The 19244-nt window shown below is 53.5% G+C and overlaps 1 protein-coding gene across 11 annotated transcripts in view; it reads right to left on the minus strand.

Annotated features, from left to right (window-relative positions):
• The window catches only part of TNS3 (tensin 3), a 256326-nt gene that overhangs the window by 98782 nt on the left and 138300 nt on the right, over window positions 1–19244 (minus strand). For all 11 annotated transcript variants that reach the window (XM_087431210.1, XM_087431156.1, XM_087431094.1 and 8 more), the window contains 6 exons: window positions 18844–18956; window positions 18405–18465; window positions 17539–17614; window positions 5115–5244; window positions 4734–4799; window positions 3612–3716 (listed from right to left, as the gene is read on the minus strand). In XM_087431210.1, coding sequence (XP_087287336.1) covers window positions 3612–3716; window positions 4734–4799; window positions 5115–5244; window positions 17539–17614; window positions 18405–18465; window positions 18844–18956 — 551 coding nt within the window. The remainder of the gene's footprint in view (window positions 1–3611; window positions 3717–4733; window positions 4800–5114; window positions 5245–17538; window positions 17615–18404; window positions 18466–18843; window positions 18957–19244) is intronic.

Consider the following 19244-nt stretch of genomic DNA (forward strand, 5'->3'; position numbering starts at 1 on the left):
TCTGGGTGGACCAGTTGTGGTCACTGGGCCCAAAAGGCTTAGCCTCACAGGAAAAATAAAAAGAACAAGGTAATTTTTAAAAAACAAAAACAGCTAGCGCAGTCGATCCCCATTATTCATGTTTCCATACCTGCAAATTCACCTACTCACTAAGAATGATGTATATGTCACCCCCGAATCAATACACCTGGCATTTTCATGGTCATTTGCTGACATGTGCAGAGTGGCCAAAATTCAGAACCGCCCGATGCACACGTTCCCGGCTGTGGTCAGGCCTTCCCTTCAGCTCTCACATCATAAACAAGTGTCCTTCTCCAGGCCTATTCAATGCCACAGTTTTTGCATTTTTGTTGGTGATTTTGCTGTCTAAAATGATCCCCAAGCATAGTGCTGAAGTGCTGTCCAGTGTTCCCAAGTGCAAGAAAGCCGTGTGTGACGTGCCTTACGGAGAAAATGCACATCAGAGAAGGTTCCTCCAGGCCTGACTTCTAGTGCTGTTGGCTGAGCTCAACAAATCAACAACATAGATTAGACAAGGTGTCTCTAGACAGAATCGCACATAAAACAAGGTTATGCATTGATAGTTGATGAAAATGCTGTGACCAGAGGTTCGCAGGAACCTAAGCCCATACTTCCCCAGGAGCCGTGGTTAGTATTCACTAATTCAGTGCACAGAGACTTTATGGAACATAATACTCGAATGATGAGAACCAACAGCACCACATCAGCCGGCAGCACCTCCCTCTGCTCCCGGGCCAGGCCTCCCGACAGGATGCTGCGTGCTGCCCTCCCTCCTCTGCCTAGTGCTTTCATGGAGAAGCCTGCCACTGTGTTCTGGTCATCGCCCCCTGGAACGAGAGCACCTTAGGAGAGGCCGTGTCTGCTCAACGCATCCTTGTGTGCCAGCACCCAGCAAGGCACTGGGCTAATGACTCATTAAAGAAAGAAGGAAGTAGAGCAGACAGAGATGAAGAGAAGCAAAGGACGGAGAGGGGAGACACTGGGCCGGCCCACAGTGTCCCCCACAGACAGCTCTCCCTGCCCTGTCACCGTCACCCGACCCGCACGGGGCTGCCCCAACCCATCCCAACTCCATTTCCCAGGCCCAGAAAAGGGCCCGCTGTGCGGCTGGGGCCCAGTGAGCAGCGCCTGAGACCATCAAGCCCAGGGCTGGAGATGTTCCACCTGACCAGGAGCTCACCGCCCAGTGCCCTCCTAACAAATCTCCTTCTGCTCCAACTGCCCAAAGCGGATCCTGTGGTTTGCCGGCCTCACCCTGGCCCAGGACCAGCAGAGGGTTTTTAGCTGGAGGGGTGAGGTTTGCACCGAACAGCTTTGGGGTCAGACAGGCCTGGACTTGAGTCCCATTTCCACGGTCGCTGTCCTGCCTGAACTCCAGCACACAACTCGAAAAAGCTTCACCCTAATCGCTGACAGTGTGCGACCCTGAAGGCTGCTAGGACCCCTCACCAATTGCTGGTTTTTGATTTCTCTTTATCTCCCAAGTGGCTTACAGGTTCTCATGAGGATTAAATAAGATGACATACGCAAGGCCTCCGGCAGTCTGCCACATGTGTGCCCCCCAGCCCACCACTTCTCTCTCCCTGGGACAGTGAGCGCCTCATGAAATGCGGATGCAGCAGCTGGCCCCTGGCCCCACCTCCAGGACCACCGACCCGGGAGGAGAGAAGTGACTCTCCACAACGAAGACAGAACATTTGTGATCGCTTGTCCACATGTGAACGAGTTTACCACCAGCTCCTTTCTTGGTATAGAAAGCAGAACATCATGCTCATACATAAAAGGGGGTGAAGGGCCTCGAGTGAAGGCAGCTGTAGGGGGCTCTGTTCCAGGACGGCAGGGATTTCTAGAGAAAAATGCAGCTTAAGTCAATCCTTCTGGGGTTTTCTTTACCAGCAAGGGACTAGAGATGGGGGTGGAGGTAGAAAAGAGAACGCTGTAATACATCACTTTCCAGCAGAAAGACGGCATTCCATAGGCTGCAAACCTTCTTTACCTGGATGGAGCTTCCGCCCTGGTGGAAATGTAGCTGAGACTCTGCTTCCCATCCGCCAGGGCCCTGGGCTTCGTGGGAACAAGGGCCAGCTGCTCCCTCATTCAGGGACCCAAGCCAGAGACCGTGGCTCCGGGAGAGGGCTAAGGGGGCCAGGGTATGAATTCACCAACCCAGATCGGACTCATCACCTAAGAGGCTCTGAGGAGTGCTAGAGAGTCAGGGAGGAGAAGGGAGTTTCAGGAGGGATAAGTCTTCCATCCAAGGGAAACCGTGTGCTTTCTGCAGGGTGGCTGTGCAAGTAGACTGAACCCTGAGGGTCTGCAGGGCTGTGGAGGCAGAGGCCGTGGAGGTGGCATTGTTACGACAGTGGGGACTTGAAATCCCACGTGAGCTCCGCTACAAGATGGAGTACGCTGGGGGACGCCTCTGATGGAACAAGTGTGGTCAATGAACTGGGCACGGGAAAAAGTGCTGAAAAGATGCACACAGACGCTTAGGTAGGCGGGTTAAATGGAAAAGCCGGGTTATGAAAGGACGCAGGATGCTCCTGGCGTGCAACATTCACGTGGTTCATGTGAATGAATGGTGCATTTAGGAACCGTGCCGAAGTACACCAGCGACGCACGCTGTGTCTCTAGACTGGAACACGGTCTGCATTCTCCAAAACACTGATGTTAGCCCAGCAGACACTGACTTCCCAGACCTCCAGGCGGACAAGCAGAGGACAGATGTGCCACCTGGGACACAATCCATGACCCCTGGCCTGGACCACGGACGTCACCTCCAGCCCCTGCAAGCTCAGCGACCCCCAAGGACGCGCACTGGAGCTGTCACCTCCACAACGTTCAGCTATCTCACATCTGGATGAAGCTCATTTGACACAAAGGATTTTCATTTTCTCTCCCAAATCGGATCCGACTCGCAGTCAGTGCTTGAAAAAGACGCAAGACCCGCGTTCTCGGCAGCCTGGGCGACGTCTGGATCCCTCTTTGAAACCAGCCTCCAGCGGCTTCTTCTGGTAAACCGAGCAGACGCCCCCACTTCACTCCTTCCTGACAGTACTCATGACCCAAATCGTATATTCCGTGGGCACACTGAACAGATTTGACTAAGGTGCACTCACAAAAAGAGAGATCAAAGTGACGCAGCCATCAAATCAGGACGCCAGAGTAACTAGCAAGCAGACATACACAAGAAAGTCTGCTGCCCACGGGGATCCACAATAGCAGAAAGGGTGCCCGTGACAAGATGCCTGACATTCCCCCTATGCAAACGTGGCGGGAGGGAAGAAGGTGGGAAATGGCCCCTGGCCACGTGCTGACACACAACTTTGGGCTAGGCGGTTCCCAGATGGATGACTTCACTCACCAGCCACCACCCTCACAGCTTCATCAAAAGCTTGACCCCAATTCGCCAGGATTCTCATGAACACCCTCAAACTCACAACAGCGTGGGTCCCGGACCTCCGAAAAGACAGCAGGATTTCCAGCCTCCAAGGAGCAGACTGCAGGGGCATTTCTGATCTAAACGTGAACAGGCTGCTCCCTCTGGGCCCTTTTGTCTGGCAACTCTGACACATGGTAACCAGACGCACCTTCTCCGTCTGCACCCAGGTTCTCGTACGAGTCCCAGCGGATCAGCGGGTCTGCCGTGTTGAAGTCCACGATCACTCCGTGGTCATTGCATAAATGTTCACACCCTGCATGGGGAAGCGGGAGACACAGGCATTCGTCCCAGCCGAGCCAGCATCTCCAGGCTTCTGCCCCAATGATAAGGCAGAGGAGCAGCCGGGTTTGAGTGCTGGAGGCCCAGCACCTAGATCCGCCCCTCCTCCCGCGTGCCAGGCGTTAACCACAGCTGTGTGCACTATTTTGAAGAAATTGCATAATGGTTAAAACCACTTGGCAGGAAGGAGAGGTGAACATTGGTCCTTCGTCCACCATGTGCCAGGCTCTGGGCTCTGAGTGTCACTTCTGCACAACACGAGCACCCAGATCAATTCACAGACCAGGACCCAGAGGCACTGAGAGGGGCAGCCTCAGGGCGGATGGACAGTAGAGGCAGGTTTGGGGCCAGCTTCCGGGCTTGAGTCCTCCTTCCTTGAGTCATTTTGTGAACACCAAATGACTTGTGATTCTGACCTCACATGCCTGGCATGTAACTGTTCATGCCTCCATCTATGACACTGAGCGTGAAGAGGGTGATTATTTTCCACAGCTATTAAGTGGATTAAAACTTTCATGCATACGGATCTTAGTGATGGAAATGAACCATTCGCCTTGATGATAAAGGGACTGGTTCCACTTTCAATGTATTTTTAGAAGAAAGGAGAATCTATTTTGCACATAAATATTTGCAGTCTACGGTACTTTTAATCTTCTTTAAAAACATTTGGTCGTTTGTTGAGAGGAGAAGTAAACATTCAGCACAACCTCTCCAGAGAAGGAGGGACAGAACTTCGGGAGACTGAGGCACGGCCCAGTCCTGAGGTTCTAAGCCCTTTCTCGGGCAAGTCACACTACCTCTAAAGTCTTACTGACCCACTGGGCCACACTGCCTCCATGCCACCCCCCACTGTCTAATAGCCTATTATTAAAAAAAAATTTATTAGGAAAATTTCCAAATACTTGCAAAGGTGGCAGACTCTACAGAGACCCCAACATACCATCCCCCACCAAGTGAGCATCCTGCCCCCGGCATTCTACACTCTACCCACCTTGAATCTTCTCGGGAGTGGCTGAGAAGACTAACTCAATCTTCCCATTATCAGGAAAACGGTCATCTAAAAAACAAAGAGAAGACAGCCAAAAAGGCATGGATGAATTTTGTCCTTATATTCCATCCAGGACAGCACCAGCCCAAAATGTGCATCAGTGCACCCAATGGCAGAGCAAGTATTGGTAGTTTCATTGCTTCTCTAGAACTTTGTCTTTGCTGGATCAATTGTCAGTCTTTCATGAGATTGGTAATGATTTTGTCAATAGGCTAGTGTACGGGAGGGGTAGTGAGAAAAGTGAAAGAAAGAACTAACAAGACCGGCGCCTCGTGAGGCCCCCTCCCCACCACGCCACGTCCACACTGGGTCGTGGGACCTCACCTTTGCTGGCGTTGTCCAAATCCTCCTTTCCAAACACAAGCCCGTAGCCCTGCACTGCCCCGGTGTGAAACTGCAGGCGAAAGATGACGTCACGGGTGGCCGAGCGGTACTTCTTGTGGTAGCACTTCACCTGGTGCAAAGAGGGGAGGACAGCGGGACAGCTGTGGGGGAGCCTGTCCAGGGGCGACGTGTGTGGGTGCGCACAGCATGGCTCCCTCGGAGGAGGGGCTGCAGTGTGCGCGGCGAGGGACCCCAACGCAGACACGGGCTGCAACACCACTGATGCTTTGGTGCTTCCACAGGACGCTTGCGCAGTCCCGGTGGAACCGAAGTTCCGAATGCCACAGTCCTCAGTCTTCAGACGGGCCACCCCGACCTCAGACCGACCAGAAGGCACTCTCCTTTGGAAGACATCTGCGGAATGAAATTCCCTCACCTCGTTTTCCTAAATTTTGACAACTGACTGCAAGGAAGTTTTTCTTTCATCTAAACTCTCCATGTGTCAACTTACAGCCTTTCTGTTGTCACGAAAGGAGCAGCTGGTCATTATCGGCTATGATATGCTAACTGCTTATGTGCACGTTATGATTTAGAGAGAGAGAGAAACAGGAGAGGGAGAGAGAGAAAGAGAGACAGAGCGAGAGGGAGCGGGGGAGAGGTCTTGGCATTTCAATTTCCATGCCAGGCTGTCCAGATGTCCTGGATGGTCATTAGAGACCAGCCTCCAGAATCACCCTGGATATGACTAGAACTCAGGCTGTGGAGCTGGGGGGTCAGTAGTTCCCGGGGTGCCACTCAGGCCTCTGGGGTAACTGCTGACACACAGGGTGGAAGCACCCCTCCTAGGCACTCGGCACTATCGGGGAAGGGTGGGCAGAGCAGGGACCCCGAGTGTCATGTCCTATCTTTACACGGGGGTCTTCCTTCCCGAGGGGGTCTGTGGGTGGCGCTGGCCGCAGGAGTGGGAAGGGCTCGCAGGCCACTGGGACACGTGCTGGGCAGGAGAGAGGACCCTCTCTTCCTCCCACACAGGGCAGGGGCGCCTTTCCAGGGTCCCCAGGGGTCCAAGGCCAGAAGCAGGCTGGATTCTGTTCTCAGACAGAGCCGAGTACTCTCTGCTCTGTGCATGCCCAGTAGGGAGGGGAGGCTGGAGGATGGGGGACTTTCAGAGGTAGCCATGCTCAGAAAAGAGGCTTTTCTTGGAGAAAGATGGGCTTAAAATATTTAGTGCATCACAAAGTTCAGTGAGAAGCTACCGCAGCAAGTGCAGTCCAGACTGCAGTCCAGACCAGCGATGCAGAGAAGGCCACAGGGGAAGGGTCTGTACTGCTACCCAAAGAAACTGTGAAACCAAAGGGAAAATAAAGGCCAAGGAGCCACAGTGCAGTCAAGAACGGTGCCCTTTGGGCAGACCCGGAGATTGTTTACCTCCGTGCTATCTACAAGGAAACAGTCTGATAAATACATGAAAAAATGTAAACAGACCGTCAGGGGAGTGTTTCGTGTTGACAAACACGTGCTGAGCAATCACCTCGGGAGGCGGGGTGGGCATGGTGCACACGCGGGCATCCAGACCCAGGCCTGGCCTCCGGGCCGGTCCAGAGCAGCTGCAACCAACTAACAAGAATTCTGGAGACGTGAACACTTCCACTTGCTTCCCAACAGCAAATGGATCGGCAGCCATGAGTCTCCTGCCTCTGTCTGGGGTCTGAATCCTCAGCAGGGCCCAATCAGAGGCCGTTCTCTCGGTGTTCCTTCCAGATTGTGCTGCACACCCCTCAGCTGGCAGCGCTGACCACACTGACCGCTCAGCAGAGCTCCCGCCCCGCACGTACTGAGGGGAGGACCCAGCAGAGGGGCCCTCCAGGGCGGGGGCAAGCCCACAGGTGCCCCCCTCTCCACAGGAGGACGGGAGCCCCTCCTTGTGTGCCTCCCTCCCATGGGCACCTTGGAAGTGGGAGGGAGAAAGGGAGAAGAGGGTGGTAATGAGGAAGAGAGGTTCAGACCCTCGCCCTGTCACCCTCAAACCTTTACAAATACCGAGCAGAAGCAAGACTTGAAAAAACACAACAAGGCCTCCAGAAGCTGACATCCCGAGAGGGAAGAGCCCCAGACCAGCCCACACGACCAAACCACAGAGAGCCAGCTGCTCCCCGCAGCCCGGGCGCCCGCCGGGGCCTGTGGGTGGGGACCCCCAGCGAACACAAGGGGCATCACAGGTTCTGGACAAAGATGCGCAGGCTCAGGGCAGCGCAGAAAGCCCTCCCAACCACAACTCCCTCTCTGGGGAGCCTTTCTCCTGCTCTGAGTTCAAGGGCTCTTCCTGTGGCTGGCTTCTGACAGACAGCTCATCCCACCCCAGAGCCCCCAGGCCTGGCCACCACCTTCCCCAGCACCCCAAGGTGCTCCATCTGCTCCTTTCCTCTGTGTCTCACCATTGCTCATCGCAGCAGCTCCACACACACAGCTGTGACTCATGACATGAATTCCAGCGCGCTCCATGCACTGGGCAAGGGCAGGGGCAGAGGTCACCGCTCCCTGGAGCAAGGGAGGGACAGGAGATGGGGATGGGCCTCCCCAGGCTGCCAGCTCCCAATCGCCCTGGGGCCACAGGCACCTCCGCAGGCCAAGAGTGAATCTAGTGTTTGAAGACTCCTGGTTTTTCATAAGACAGAGGCTCAGATAATCCTGGGGCTCAGAATGGAAGGAAGAGTGACCTATCCCACCGTCACAGAACAACTGCCCTCTGTAGGAACGCACCGTCTCCTAAGGGGCTTCCGTGGAATTCTGATGGGCCATTCTGGCTGAGACTCGAAGCCCTCCCCACACACCCTCCCGCTGTTTCACCCTGAACTTCTCTTCCCACTGATGGGGTGGTACCCGCCACCCCCTCAAATTCTGACCACCTCAGGAACGACTCCAGCTGTCTCCTGAAGGCAGGAGCTGCAGGCGTCTCCCTCGCATGGGGTCTTGGCAGCCACCACTACACAGCAGCTCCGACCTGGGGGTGAGATGCCCCCGCCCACCAGGTGCCCGGCCGTGGGTACTCTGGCACTCTCTGCAGCACCAGTAATTATTCACCACCCACGTCAGTACGTCTCATTAGCATCAAAGACAAGAAATCAGAATGTGCTCTTAACACTCAACAGCAAGAACCATCAACATTTTGCTTGATACAAGCACCCCAAGTGCCCCCTTTTAAGATATAAAGTACAGATACTTCATAAAGACAGAGTGCTTGAGGTCTATAGTTTCCCCTTCATCCCTTTGGTGTTAGCAGCTTTATTTACCTAGGTCTCCCCAGCAAGTTTCTAGAATACGTTAATCCTCTCCTTCAGACTTTAGAATATCTGCATTTGAAACAACAATTCAAAGAGCTGTAGTCTCAATTCTGTACTATGGGAAAATAAAATAAGAAACAGTAAGCACTGCATCAAATGGCATCATAGCTGTCACCATGGCCCACAGCAGAGGCACATTGGAGCGGAAGATCTTGGGAAAGATACTTAGTCTGGACGTGGCTTTCTCTGACTGCACAATGGATATTAAAACACTGGCCTCGTGATTTCGTTACAAAGATTAAATGAGTACTACATATGAACACAATATGGAAATCCAAATATACACGATATGTTATATTTATGCATTTATTACTAAAGGTGACAAACCTCTAGAGAGAGAGTCGTCTGGAGTGGGTAATGACCTCAGTGGGAGGGTCTGCATGCATGCTCGCTCTCTTTCGATATGATGAAACAATTCGGAAACCTTCGCCCTGACTTATTTTCGAGTAGTTGCATAAAAAGCTACCCATGCCCTCGAGTGGACTCTGAGTTGTTGATGACCAGGAGCTGGGTGCCGCCTGGGCCTCAGTTTCCCCCGGAGTGAATAGCGTGTGCACGGCTGGCGCTTTCATATGTGCTGGAATTCTGATTCAAAGTAGTTATTGATCAATTTAAAGACACCCGATATGCTGACAGACCTGCTTAATCCTTAGGCCTCGTGGGTGTATTTTTATTTCAAACTCTCCACCAACAAGAGAAAAGCACCTTGGATCAGGGGTCAAGGCTTGAGCACTAGCCCCCAGGTCAGAGGTCATCCCTCAGGTGTCATGGCTCCTGCTCCCATCCCCTCTATACCTGCCTTTGTCAGTGCAGCCCCTACTCAGATCCATCTTCCCCTAAATCATCTAAGCTTCGATACAGTTAATACAAATAGCGAAAAATCAGACTCTCAACGTACCCCTACAGGAAAAGAGAGTCACTCCATTTCAACCCACTTTGCTGGTGGCCTGGTGGCCATCTAGAAAGACCTCGAGGAATTTGTGTCCTCAGAGAATGAGCTACAACTGCACACATGAAGGTTTAAAAAGTTTGACAGCTGGCCCTCATAAGTCAAAGGACTACATCATCCAGGGCCAGCACTGACCACGATTTCACTTGGAGTTGGAAATGATTTCAGAGGGTCGCAATGCCATAATTCACTTCCCAAACCACTGACAGGTCAGCAGTATTGGCTGTGAATGAAAACACAACTAAGTCCACTGTACTAAGACCACGGGCCGGATTAGGACTGCCCCAGCTCTGGGAGACCCCCAGTGTAGTAAGGGAGAAAGATATGTACCAGAAAGTCACAGAATAACACGGTGACGGGCACAAGAGAAATCTGTATAAACCACCTGCCATAGAGCAAAGTCCAGGAGGGACGTAGAGATGCTTTTCTTTTCCCTGATCTTACACAAGTGCGCTCAGCAGAAACAATAAACTACGGTGTGACTTGTTTGCAACCGCTCCTTGAGGAGGTGTCCCCTCTGTTTAGAAGCCAGGTCACTGGAGCCAGGTCATGGAGCCCTGCAATACGAAGACGAAATGTAGGTGGCCACAGGATTTGCACAAGCCGAGGCGGCAAGATGAGGCAGGCCAGGTGGAAAGGTGTTTACAAGCCGAGTGGGGCTCTGGACACCAGCCAGGCTCCTGATGGGCCTGCGCCCACGCGAATTCCTTAGAGAGGTTACATGACGACCTGCTGCGCTCATGAAGGCTCTGCCCTCCCACCTGACAAGCGTGTTTTCTGAACACCTGGGGCCCTGCCCTTTAGAAGAGGTGGACTCAAGAATCTGACCTTTAGCGCAAGCACATCGCCAAGACGGGCGGGTCAGGTGTGCAGTGGGAGGGCGAGTTGGGTGGGCTGGCTGTGTTCAGGCCAGTCAGACGGCTGGTGGATGTCACCTCTGCCTCACCAGTAACTGTGCCACCCACTCGCTAGCCTCTGAGTCAAAGAAATGACAATCAGAGCTCTCCCAAGTAGTTTTCTAAACCCGCCGGAGTTGACGTGGCCTGGTTTCTTGTAAATCCAACGTGTGTAATCTCTGCTAACAGGTCTCAACCCAGAATCCCCTGTTAGGAAAGCTTCATTTGTGCACAAGGCTGACACTTAGCAAAATCAAGGAGGGGAAAAAGCAAAGAGGACAGTGTCTTCTCGAAGGATGATGACCAAGGACGGGGAGCCAGCCCTGGGAGCTACCTTCCACCTCCCAGAGGACAGAGGGGGCTCAGCAAAAGCCAGAGAGGCTACCCAACCTCTGCAGCTGTAGGGAGTAAATCTATAAAAGCGTTCTCTGCTCCTTCAGATTCTTTCCAAGTCACGACTATTGCCAAATGCTTGATGAGAAAAGAAAATGCCTGCATATATGCACCTTAACAAGAAAAGGCCCTGAACTCATCGCCCATCTGCAGCTTTCTGGACTTAAGGAGTGCCCACTGAATTCGCAGAGGTGCACATCACAACAACCGGCCAAAATAGAAAGACAGGGCCCAATGAAGGAGCCTGTGTCTCCTGCAGTTCATGGGGAGCAGGGGAGAGGCTGGAGAGGAGGAGCTGGGTGCTCCTCCTGCCTCACAGATACTCAAGAAATCAGAGTCCCCTGCGCAGTAGGAGGAGAGACGGCCCCCACTGCGCTCTAGGGACTCTCTGCCAACATCAAGGAACATTCTGTGGCCCTTTTCCCCAGTGTTGATCCCTGAAGTCATTTTCAGGTGGAGCCTGGGATTTCCAGCTGCAGGACAATGTGGACCCACAGACTATGATCGGGGGGTCAGCGACAATACCCTGGGCCCCTCTCCGTCAGCACGGCCTCAGAGCCTCTCCTCCCTGGACACAGACACGCTGGAATCATCTCTCCCACCTGTGAACCTTCAACCCTTCCCTCTGTGTGCCTGGGAACCCACCAAGTTCTCCCTGCACGAGAGTCACCCACCTGCTCACCTCACTCAACGACTGGAATCCGAACTCCTGGGGGTAGTATATGTAAATGATTCACTTTCACATCCCCTGCACTACCTGCTTAGGACACCTGCTGTGGTAAAGGAATGAATGAATGAGGGCATGAATGAATGCTGGTGACAAGCCATTGCCAAAGGTGCCAGATAACAATGGTACTTGATTTCACTATTAATCTTGCTAGAATAGGTTTATTCTAGAATAGGTTTATTTAATGAACACAGGGGTTATGGGTTGAATTGTGCCCCCACAAAATTCATACATTGAGATCTTAACTCCCAGGACCTCAGAATGTGACTATACTTGGAGATAGGGTCTTTAAAGAGGTGACTAAGGTAAAATGAGGTCACTAGGGTGGGCCCTAATCCAGTGTGACTGGTGTTCTTATCAGAAGAGGAGATCAGGACACAGACATACACAGAGGGATGACCAAGTGAGGACACAGGGAGGAGACGGCCGTCTATACACCAACGAGAGAGGCCTCAGGAGAAACCAGCCGTGCTGACATATTGATCTCGGACTTCTTGCCTCCAGAACCAGGAATAAATAAATTTTTGTCGTTTAAGGCACCCCGTCTGTGGTACTTTGTTATGGCCGCCCTGGGAAACTAATACAAGAGGTTAAAACTACTTTTATGCTTCTTAGAGATAGATAACTGTACTAAACCTCTTAGGTAATCATTTCTATGAATGGTGCAAGGAAAAACTGCCCCATGTGATGGAAAAACACTCCTTTTTTCAGCTACAACCCACATCCTCCTCCTCCCATCTGATAATGCTGCAGAAACTAAGTGCAGAGTGTACAAAAATGAATCGTAAACAAAGGAAGTATAAATCAAATAATAATGCCATCCTAAAAATACTGTTAGGAAGGCATAAAGGTACAGTAAGAGGATTGTTCTTTCAAGGTAAGCATCTCCTGTGAAAAGACCCAGGAGATCCTATTTGCCAGCATTTCTAATGGAAACAAAAATTCACAGACAAGGTGCCTCCACGGCACGAAACATTCACCCCGAGAGACCCCACAGCTACACGACACCTGAATACCAGAACTCTCCACCGTCCCCCACGCACGCTGGCTTCTGCTTTGACACGGATGGGCCTAGAACACACATGGCTGCAGCATCGCCCACGGCTCCTCAAACCAGGCTGTCCCCACCCACCCAGGAGCCCAGCCGCCCAGGAGAGGCTCCCGAGGCAGCTTTCAGTGAAGACCCAGTTGGCCAGCTTGCTGGGTGTGGCCTTGTCTGGGATTCCTGCCTCAGCCGTGGGCTCTGGACTGTAAGGTGGGGACAATGATGGTATGCTGGGCACAGCACCCACCCCCTCACCTTGTAGGAAAACTGAGCCACCACCCTTGCCAAGAATGATGGCTGGCTCTGGGAGAGGCTTTGACAAGGACACGGCCCTGCCTTGAGGGCTCAGCATCTGCTGGGGAGGGAGATGGAGGCACCTATCACGATGGATCATCGAATATGGCCCAAGAGAGGGCACAGCCATGGGCCTCAATCATGGTAGCAAAAACACCCACATCTGAGGTGGGGACGTGGGTGGGCAGCATCGGGAAGACCCAGAGGAAAGGGCCATTGGGCCGTGTGAAGAACATGACAGATGATGCAGCCTCTCTGGGGCTAAAGGACAAGCGGTTTGTATGCCACACAAGGGAGCATGGGCTTCCTCCCTCTCCACGGAGAGGACACTGGGCCGCGGCTAGAAACACTGTGCTCAGAAGGGAGTCACACTGCGTGAGGCAGCAGCCCTGGCAGGAAGGAGGGAACCACATGTCACAGCAGTGGGATTCAGGACACAGCTGGGTGGAGAATCTGCAGGACTGATGAGATGTGGGGCCACGGAGATACCAAGGGCGAAGCTCGCAGGCAGAGTCTGGGAAGGGGTGGGAAGGGGCCTAGAAACCAGCACGATGGACACTAGTGAGCTGGTGGACATAAAGGTGTGAACCGGGGGCCTGAGGAATGGCGGCAGAAGTGAATAAGGGGTGGCTTGGACCCAGCGAGGAGAGGCAGAGAGCCAAGAGGTGCAGCGCTCTGAAAAGATGGAAGCCCAGGGAACACCAGCTCAGAGACGGCTGCCACGGAGCCCGCGAGGCTCCCAGGGACACCCAGGAGAAAGAGTGCACGTGATGGCGAATGCCACAGAGAAAACCAAATGATGCAGTCTTTGGTGATGTGGCCTCCAGTGATGCAGTCTCCAGGATGCGGCCGGAGGCGAGGGGGGTGGAGGGACGAGAGGAGAAGGGAGGGGCAGTTGAGCAAAAACTATCCTTTCCTGAAACCTGGACGAGAGTGGGAGGGAACACTGGTGCCCACAGGGAGGAGGAGCCTGTCTGGGTGAGCAGAAAAGAAGACCCAGAGAGATCTGCACAGGGCCAGGCAGGCTGGAGACACCGGGAAGAAGGCGGAGCAGCCCCTGGCTGAGCACCCAGCGCAGCCCTTCTGGTCACCCTCCCTCACTGGGGCGTGCTGCTTCACCTGCTTCTCTGTTTTCCCCATGACCATAGGGTCTCTCCCCTTGACGACCCCATTTGTACGCTATGCTTCACAGAGCCTCAAGGACCCTCCAGCCCAGCTCAGGACCTCGTGAGCTCCCCAGAGCTGCAAAAGGTGGGCCAAACAGCACCCCAAGGGCTCTAGATCATCAGCCCCCAGGCCCCGCTGCTGTCTGTCCTTCACCTCCCCTTCCGGGCCACGCTCATCTCCAGAGCTATCCGGCAGGCACTCCCCGAATGCTCGCTGGCCCAAGACCTTCACCGCAGCTCCTCCTTCAGAAGGCCTCTGCCAGCATTAGGCACACTCACAAGTGTGACTTGGAAATGAAATTTTTGGAGAAGGGCCAAATAATCACCCTTTCAGGCTTCCTGCCGCAGCAAAGAAGGCACAGGGAAGTGCTAGACGCCACGGCGAGTGGCCTGTTTAGCCAGTGGATCAAATCCACTTATGAATATGACAAATGACCGTGGGCCACATACTCTCGGAGACAGGCACCTTTCACGTGGCCACAGATGCCCAGAAGGCATCACTTTTCATCTAAAGACAGTGCAAGCAGCAGCGTCCTGAACACACAGGACCAAGCCTTCTTGCTGGAGCGGCACGTGGCTTCTTGAGCTCGCTGCCTGCCCCAGGCACGTGGGAGCCCAGTCCCAGCATGTCTGCCGGCACCTCCTTCCCCTACCCCATTCCCGGACCTGCCTCCCAGTTACCAAGGCCAAACCTTGATGCCCACGTCCCCTCCGAGTGACCCCACCTTGCCCGCTCAAGTGCATTCCACTACTCAGGCTGTGGTGCCCACGAAGGTGCTGGGACAGCGGTGGGGCACATGGGGCAGCACCTGCCCGGGGTCTTCCGGGGTGGGGGCAGTGGCCGTCCCCAGGCCAAGCCACAGTCGGCCAGGTTCACATCAGTGTGGCCTTCACCCCAGGCCAGCTGTCCTCACTCATCCAATCCTCACAAACCCTGTGCATGGGTCCTCAATTAGCAGAAAAGGGGCTTTAAGCTCAGAGAGGCAGAGCAACCTGTCTGAGCCACCCAGACCCTTTAATCTGTAGACCTGGCTGGAGCCCAGACGTGGGACCAAGTCCACTCATGCTGCGTGACATCCCTGGGCCGTGTCGGTCTCGGGGAGGACCGCCACTCCCGATTTGCTGTCGTTCACATACACCCACAGGGCCTCTTTCTTTCCACTCGGAGACCAAGTCCTCTCCTCCCATTCTCACTACTTCTCCAATTCACGTTCCTGTGGGGTTACCCTCGAGGTGCAAGTTAGTGCGTTTTCAGGACACTGGAAAGAGCTTCAGTAACGCTATATTTTCCAGAAGAAAACTACACAAACCTCCAAGCCCTCACCACCTGGCTTCAACCTCCCAGGACAACTAATTCCCACAAGGACGTCCTAACACATGCCCAGCCCTCTGGCTCCTCACGACCTGGTGACCACTGCACCCTCAGCCCCAGGGCTTCCCACCCAACTCAGAGGGCACGTCTACCTGCACCCTCCCGACCTGCCCACCTCGTCCATCACTGCCCATCCTGGGCTGTGCAGCTCTGCAGAGCCCCCTCCTGCGAAATGTGCACTTCCCCCCAGGCTCCTCCAGGACAGATATGTCACTGCGTCCCTCCCTTCCTTCCTGTGCTAGGGCCCAACACAGAGACTCAGAAAGCTCAAAACATTCAAAAAAGGACTGTTGCATAAACAAATTAATGGTACGGAAGGAAGGAGGGAGGGAAGAGACAGTGGGAGGGAGGGAAGAAGGAAGAAGGGAGGATGGAGGAGGGAGGAGAGAGGAAAGAGGAGGGGCAGATGAGGCCCCCCCCCCCCCCCGCCTATGGACCAGCCACACCCTGCTGCTTCACGAAGAGCCTGCAGACACCAGGCCGCAGTCAGGTGGGGTGAGAGCCCCTCACCCCCCGTGCTCTTTCTGGCATCAGAGTCACCCTCTACCTCTCAGCGTTTCGGCCATCTCCCTCAGGTCATCACAAAGACACTCGGCCATAACTACTCACCACGGACCACAGGGAGCACCCAGCCTGGAGATGCTGACTGCAAAGCCCTCTCCTGTGCCAAGTGCAACGCCTCGGGGACACAGCAAGAGCCTGGAGCCAGATTGCCAGGGCATGTCCCAACTCCACCAGCCTCTCTTGGCCACTCTTTTTAAAGCTAGAATACTAGACCCAGTGCACAGAGCTGGTGGGCAGACTAAAGCCACAGCATGTAAAGCCCTTGTTGGTTCCCAGCATACAGTATGGCCCCTTTGCCCAACAATCCTAGGAGGTCCTGGGAGACACGGCCTGGGGATGCACGCCCAGGCTGAGACGTGGAGAAGCAGGAGCAGAGGCATCCCTTCCCGGTCCTGTCCCTCCCCTCTCTCCTAATCAAAGGGGTGCAGCCCCTGAGCTACTCTGCAGAACACCAGGAAAGAGAAACCTCGCAGGCCTGGGTCCTTCTTCCTTGGGGGCCATGCGACACTGTGGTTGAGGAAATGGGCTTATGAAAACGTAACCACCACCCTACAGCTGGGCTTTCTCACCTATGAAATGGGAACACCTGCGCTTTCATCTCAAGGTTGCTGCAAAGATGGAAGAACATGATGTTTGTCAAGTGCTCAGCATGATGCCTTGAAATAGCCAGAGCACGTTGCTGTTGGTATTATCGCTGTCTATTTCCTCTCGGGCGCCTCTGGACCTGCAGACCCCTCTCTCACGATAGTGTGGGAAGCTGGACACAGATCTCTGTGGCTGTGGAAGCGGGAGGCCCCTCCCCCGGGACTGTGCAAAGGGATACAGTGGCTGTGAATGTGTCCAGGGGTCTTTATCTTCATGAACCTCACTGACTTGATTTTTGTGAGAATTCAGAATAGAGCAAGGTGGGAGTTCACCAACCACTAAGAAAGGGATTTAAAATCTAAAATTTTAGGGGAAATTAATGAGAATGCTCAAAAACTTTGGAAGAGCCATTTATAATAAAATGAAAAGCCAACTCCTTAACAGTCTTACTTTTCTGAGTCAGCATGTCCTCCAAAGCCATGGAAAGATTACACAAAAGCTGTTCTATGCACATGGGAAGCCACACATGTGCCTTAAAATTTTCCTTATTTCAGATAGATTTCTCTAAAATTATTTTAGATGTATGAAATTTTCTATAGTCAAGATAGAGAAACAGCAAAATAGAACAGCTAATCTCACCCAAGATCCAGCACTCCCAAGAATCAAAGCTGTCTGGAGAAATCACTGTTTTGATCGTTAACCAAGCTGCAATAGGCTAGTTGTATTTCACACTTTGGCTACTAATGATAAATACATATTTTATGTCTGCGCCCACCCCTGGAAGGCCTACGATCATACTAAGATCGCGCTGCAGTCAGGGAATGGGAGTCCTCAGGAGTGCAGTGGCCACGTTAGGACTTTAACTTCAAGAGTGCGTATGCCACATCGCTCTAACAATTTGTTCCGTCTCTTTTGTTAAAATAGCTTTACTCAGAAAATTAACCAAGTGTCTTAAGGTAAAGGCTACTTTTCATTCTTCCTACAGTCTTTCTGGGGGGGGGGTGAGTGGATTGATGGTACTGTGTGAAGATGACATTGTGTTTCCCTCTGAGTCGCGATGACCGGAGGAGCAGGGCCAGGCGTGGCACTCACCATGACGTCCCCTTTCAGGAGCTGGGCCGGCTCTATGGCAATGTAGATCCTGCTTTGGTTTTCTGGGCCGACATTGCTTTGGAATAAACAAGAAGGTACATCATCATGTAATTTCATGATTCATGGAAACAATACATTTTAAGAAAAGCAACCCTACAACGGAAAACTCAGACAAAACACAAAACACCTCACTTGGCCCAAGAATCCAATTCCCAAGAATCTTTCCTACGGAAATGAGTCAAAAAGGTGTGAAAAATCTACCAGGCCAGGCAGGGCCCCTACAGCAACACTGGGGTCCACCCCAGGGCCCACGCAGAGCAGGGCATGCAGCGTGGAGCCCGGGAGCGTGACGGCCGCAGCTTCTGTAATAAGCTGAGGGTGCAAACGCCAAACTGTCACTGACACGTGAGTCCAGCAGGAACCCAGACAGCTGACGAGAGCTTGTTTTGAGTGATGACACGGTGGCGAGAACATTTTTTACTTTTATTCATTTTCAATTAATGTTTATAAAATGCTTATCCAAACACAAAAAAGGCAAAGGAACAAAGTCGAGAAATTGGTACAATTCTGAGGATGTGTGTCTGCTCTTTGTCTAAAACGAAAAGGGGCGAGAAAAGCAAACCCTGTCACAGGACTCTCCCATATGTTTACTTCCAGACAGTGCGTGGCCCTCTCTTATCTCCAGGCTCCAGGGTCCACGCACCTTTATGGAGCCAAGCAGCATGACAGCAGCAAGATATCCTGCCAGGGCGGGAGGAGAGGGCGCAGGCCACCGGGCATCCTCTGGCTCACCCCCTCCCACCCCTTCCCAGGCTAGGCCCATCTCCCAGCTCCCCAGAAGTCCCCATGAAAGCAGCTGCACTTACTAGATCCCCGACGTGTACACGGGCTGCATGGCTTGGTAGAGCTTCAGAAAGGGCCGGCACACTGAAAGAGAGACGGAACCCTGTGCAAAGACGCAGAACCACGCAGACGAGCAGGAGTTTGGCAGAGAGAGAGGCACCCCAAGACAAGGAGCCCACTTGCTGCCTTCGAGGTTGGGGGAAGCTGAGTGTGGAGTGAGACCACAGAGCAAGGGACGCGGGGCCCCTGGGGAAAGGCTCTGCTCCCCCTCACTGGCCATCTGTCCTTCCGCTGACACGCAAGTTGGCCTCGCCACACTGACGGCTCTGTCCAGTCCATGCCCCGGAGGGCTGAGGACCAGATCCCAGGCATGGCCCTCTCAGGAGGGAAGGGGAGGCCCGTCCAGTGCAGAGGCAGAACGGGGCAGCAAATCTGGAGATAAGGTCTCTGGAAGACACTCACCTCCACCCGTGTCGAAGTTGGGGATGCCGTGGAGGATGACGAAATGCAGGAATAGGGGCGAGGCGTTCATTTTCACCGTCCCCGACAGGAGCCCACTGAGAAACTGGACATACCTGCAAAGGAGAGCCAGCTTAGAGCTTCCACAAAGCGCACTCCCTGAGCCTGGGGGGACTGGTGGGAAACGAGGAAACAGTCTGCTTCTCCTGGGGCCTCAGCACCCAAGTCTTTGGCCTATTCCCTAGAGATCCACAACCAGGGGCAAGTGACCCCATCGAGAACCTCTGGACTTCCCACGCTGAACGTGGGCCGGGCACCGGGAAACAACGCCTACGTCTGTCTGTGCCAGGAAGACCCGACGTCTCTCTGAACACCACGCGTGGCCTCGGGCGCCCAAGCTGACT

This window comes from Ceratotherium simum, chromosome 1, assembly GCF_057802395.1.
Source record: "Ceratotherium simum simum isolate JZ-2026a chromosome 1, ASM5780239v1, whole genome shotgun sequence".
Lineage (NCBI taxonomy): Eukaryota > Metazoa > Chordata > Mammalia > Perissodactyla > Rhinocerotidae > Ceratotherium > Ceratotherium simum.